We start from the raw sequence: 3,162 nt of genomic DNA, 5'->3' as shown, positions 1-3,162 counted from the left end.
CCTCCACTGTGTCTCCAGAGGAAAGAACCACTGCGCTGGTGTTTTTAGGAGAATCTGATTAGAAATAAAACACCTGAATCAGTTGGTGTGTGTTCAGGATCAGCATTTGATCCAGATATAGATGTACTATGTTTGAGGAGAGTAAAATCCACACTCACACACTGGAGGAGAGAGGAGACTGTCATGGCCTTCAACAGCACAGCTGTAACTGACCGCACCACCGACTGCAGCTACAGAGCAGGAGGCAGATTTACACTCAGACACACGCTGTCTGTTCTTGTACCAGATGGATGTAAGTGGGGTTGTTAGACAGAGTGCAGGTGGTGATGCAGCTCAGATTCATGTACTGCTCACTCCAGTCTGATACTGTAACCTTCAGATCTGAAAATAATACACAGCACTTATTATTTTCATTTATTTAATCTACATAAGTATAATTAAGTTTATAAAGTATAATCATGCAGCATTACCTGTGACAGATAGAGAGACTCCAGGTTGGCCGGTGTACTTGCCTGTAGGATCATCAGTGTAGAATCTGAATCTGTATGTTTGAGCGTCTCTCTCTCTCAGGTTAGTGATTCTCAGTCTACAATTATTCTGGGAGATCTGTGTGTACTGCATTCGGCCCTGATACTCCTCATCCTCTCTCACATCCACAGGTTCAACACCAGCCTGAGCTTTAATGAACCAGACTGATTTTATCACTGTGTGTCCTGCAGGGTGTTTATAAGAGCAGGAGAGATCAATCGACGTGTCTTTCAGAGCACACACACGTTCAGGAGTGTAAGTCACACCCCGACACTCTTTACCCAGTACACCTGAAACACACAGAGAGGTGCACACAGGAAGGAAGAACTCGAATGATGAGAGCTGCATTTAGATTTCTGAGGCTGAAATGAAGGTGAAATGTGAATTGGTCTGTAAACCAGTAAAATATATAATTAAAAGAAATCTGGATCAATATAATTCTAACATCTGATCTACAGCTAGATTTGCATTTCTCCCTCCACTGTATCAAATAAAATAAAAGCAGCAACAGGTCGTATTTTATCTGCAGAGCTTTTAACAGATTTATGAGTCAATTCTCCATATTTTCTGTTTTATAAACACTTAGCAGCTCAGATGTGTTTATTCTCTGTGTTACTGAAAATGGAGGCAAATATTCTGAGGTGGAATTGTGAAGGGAAGTGACGTGTTTTGACTACAGTTGTACAGCACCAACAATTTATTAACTGATCTATTATTAAATTATTTACTAAATCATTCATTAAAGTATTAAATGATATCCCACACCATCACTGATTTAGAAACCTTTCTTTTCTCAAATTAAGGCACCATTTCAGAAACAATGATATAAGCAAAGCATGATGATTTAATGACAGCAATATGAGTTACTGGTTTCAGTTTGATGCTGAGGAACAGATTTACTCTGATACTTACACACTGGAGGAGAGCGGTGTTCACTCTCATACACCTGACAGGAGTAGCTGACTTCATCATAAGGACTGGTCAAGTCGAGGACAATGGAGGCGTCTTTGCTATATCTGATGTAATGGTCATTCATGTACCAGTAGAAACGGCTTGTGTTGATGCTGCAGGTGGAGCTACAGGTCACTTTCACTTCTCTCTGTACTACAGTGTTAGGATCCACCTTCACCTGCAAGTCTACACACAATTATATACCAAAACTCTGTAAATACTACATACCTAGAATACACACTGCATATTATACAATAATGTGTGTGTGTGTGTGTGTGTGTGTGTATTACATATAACAGTCAGATGAACTCCAGATGAGGCTGATATCCAGTCACTGCTCCATGTTTTAAATCTGAAGTTATAAACTCCAGAGTCACTCACTCTCACTTTCCACACTGTCAGCTCACAGTCAGACGTCACTGTGCTTACAAACACTCGTCCTGAGTATTGTGGATCTTTCCTCAGGTCTCGTGGTTCTCCTTCAGAGCTCTGGACTCGATACCACTCTCTCTGTGTGACACTGGAGTGACCAGGTGTAAATGTACAGGGGATTTTTACTGTAGATCCAGTAACAACACAGAGACTCTGAGAGGAGAGAGTTACACTGTGCTGAGCCTGAACTCCTGGAACACACACACACACACACACACACACACACACACACACACACACAGTAAAGTGAGTTAAACACGTACAGCAATGACTCTGACCAGCAACACTATAACCACAGCTTTAACCACTGCTGCTGCTGCTGCTGTTGTCCTCAGTCACACATAGCGATCGAGCCAAAGACGTATGAAAATGACGATAAAAATAGAACTCAGTTTGAAACTGTTCATAAACTTCATCTGGGTTTATATAATAAACAGTACAAATAAACTCACACAGAAAAAGAGAGGTGCAGGACATTAATATATTATATAATACATTCATAACATAAAGTAATGATTTGATAATGTAAAAATAATTTAATATACTGAATTGATATATGTATGTTTCAGTAGAATTTGCAGTAATTCTTTTGGTTTCTTGATCTATAACTTGTGTCTTTTACTCTACAACTTCCTACAAATGTTCTTTTCTGCACCTAAATCTTGTCAAATTCATAAAAATACTTCCGAACACACAGACCTGTTGAAGGATTTTCTGAACTGTTGCAGTAGTGACACAACAGCACATAAAAACAGTAGAAAGAGCTGAAATATTGGAAAAGTTTACCTGTCAGTAACATGAGGATCGCTGCTACTGTAATATCTCTCCACATTCTGTACAACACGGTGACATCCGCCTTCAGACAGCCAACACTTGAAGATCCACCATGTGTAGAATTTAGACCAAAAATATCCTTATAAATACAAAATAAACCTATCTTTCTGTTTTAATGAACATTAACTGCCTTAGTCAGCCTGTTCCTCCTTCACTCATACTGCACTTGTAAGCAGTTATGAACTTCCTCATGACACGAGCAGTAAAGATACGGAAGTTGAGTAGTGCGCGTACCACTGCATTGTGTTTTCACACTTCTCCATTTTAGCTTCGTCTCTTATACAAGTGTGATTAACGCCCTCTTCTTACACTATCGCCTTGCTTTTGTGCTGTAAAAGGCATCTCTGTAACTGAATTATTTTACTTGATAGAGACAGCATACTGTTCTTCTTCTTAGCTCCACAAAATTATACAGGA

At 39.6% G+C, this 3,162-nt stretch overlaps 1 protein-coding gene across 1 annotated transcript; it reads right to left on the bottom strand.

Annotated features, from left to right (window-relative positions):
- Window positions 1-1,085: 1,085 nt before the first annotated feature.
- LOC128602639 (uncharacterized) lies at window positions 1,086-2,885 on the bottom strand. The gene is made up of 3 exons (XM_053616535.1): window positions 2,698-2,885; window positions 1,770-2,102; window positions 1,086-1,665 (listed from the first exon to the last, which is right to left on the bottom strand). Exons 1-3 carry the CDS (start codon window positions 2,741-2,743, stop codon window positions 1,373-1,375), a joined length of 672 nt encoding a protein of 223 aa, XP_053472510.1. The 5' UTR covers window positions 2,744-2,885; the 3' UTR covers window positions 1,086-1,372.
- Window positions 2,886-3,162: the final 277 nt, after the last annotated feature.

This window comes from Ictalurus furcatus, chromosome 27 (assembly GCF_023375685.1).
Source record: "Ictalurus furcatus strain D&B chromosome 27, Billie_1.0, whole genome shotgun sequence".
NCBI classification, from domain to species: Eukaryota; Metazoa; Chordata; class Actinopteri; order Siluriformes; family Ictaluridae; genus Ictalurus; species Ictalurus furcatus.
This window is presented reverse-complemented; position numbering and strand designations above follow the sequence as displayed.

Excerpts from the sequence above, each read along its gene's own strand:
- LOC128602639 (XM_053616535.1), bottom strand. The coding sequence starts at position 2,743 with ATGTGGAGAGATATTACAGTAGCAGCGATCCTCATGTTACTGACAG. Across the intron at positions 2,103-2,697 it reads GATCCTCATGTTACTGACAG|GAGTTCAGGCTCAGCACAGT; the intron begins GTAAACTTTTCC and ends TGTGTGTTCCAG. Across the intron at positions 1,666-1,769 it reads AGTTCATCTGACTGTTATAT|ACTTGCAGGTGAAGGTGGAT; the intron begins GTAATACACACA and ends AATTGTGTGTAG.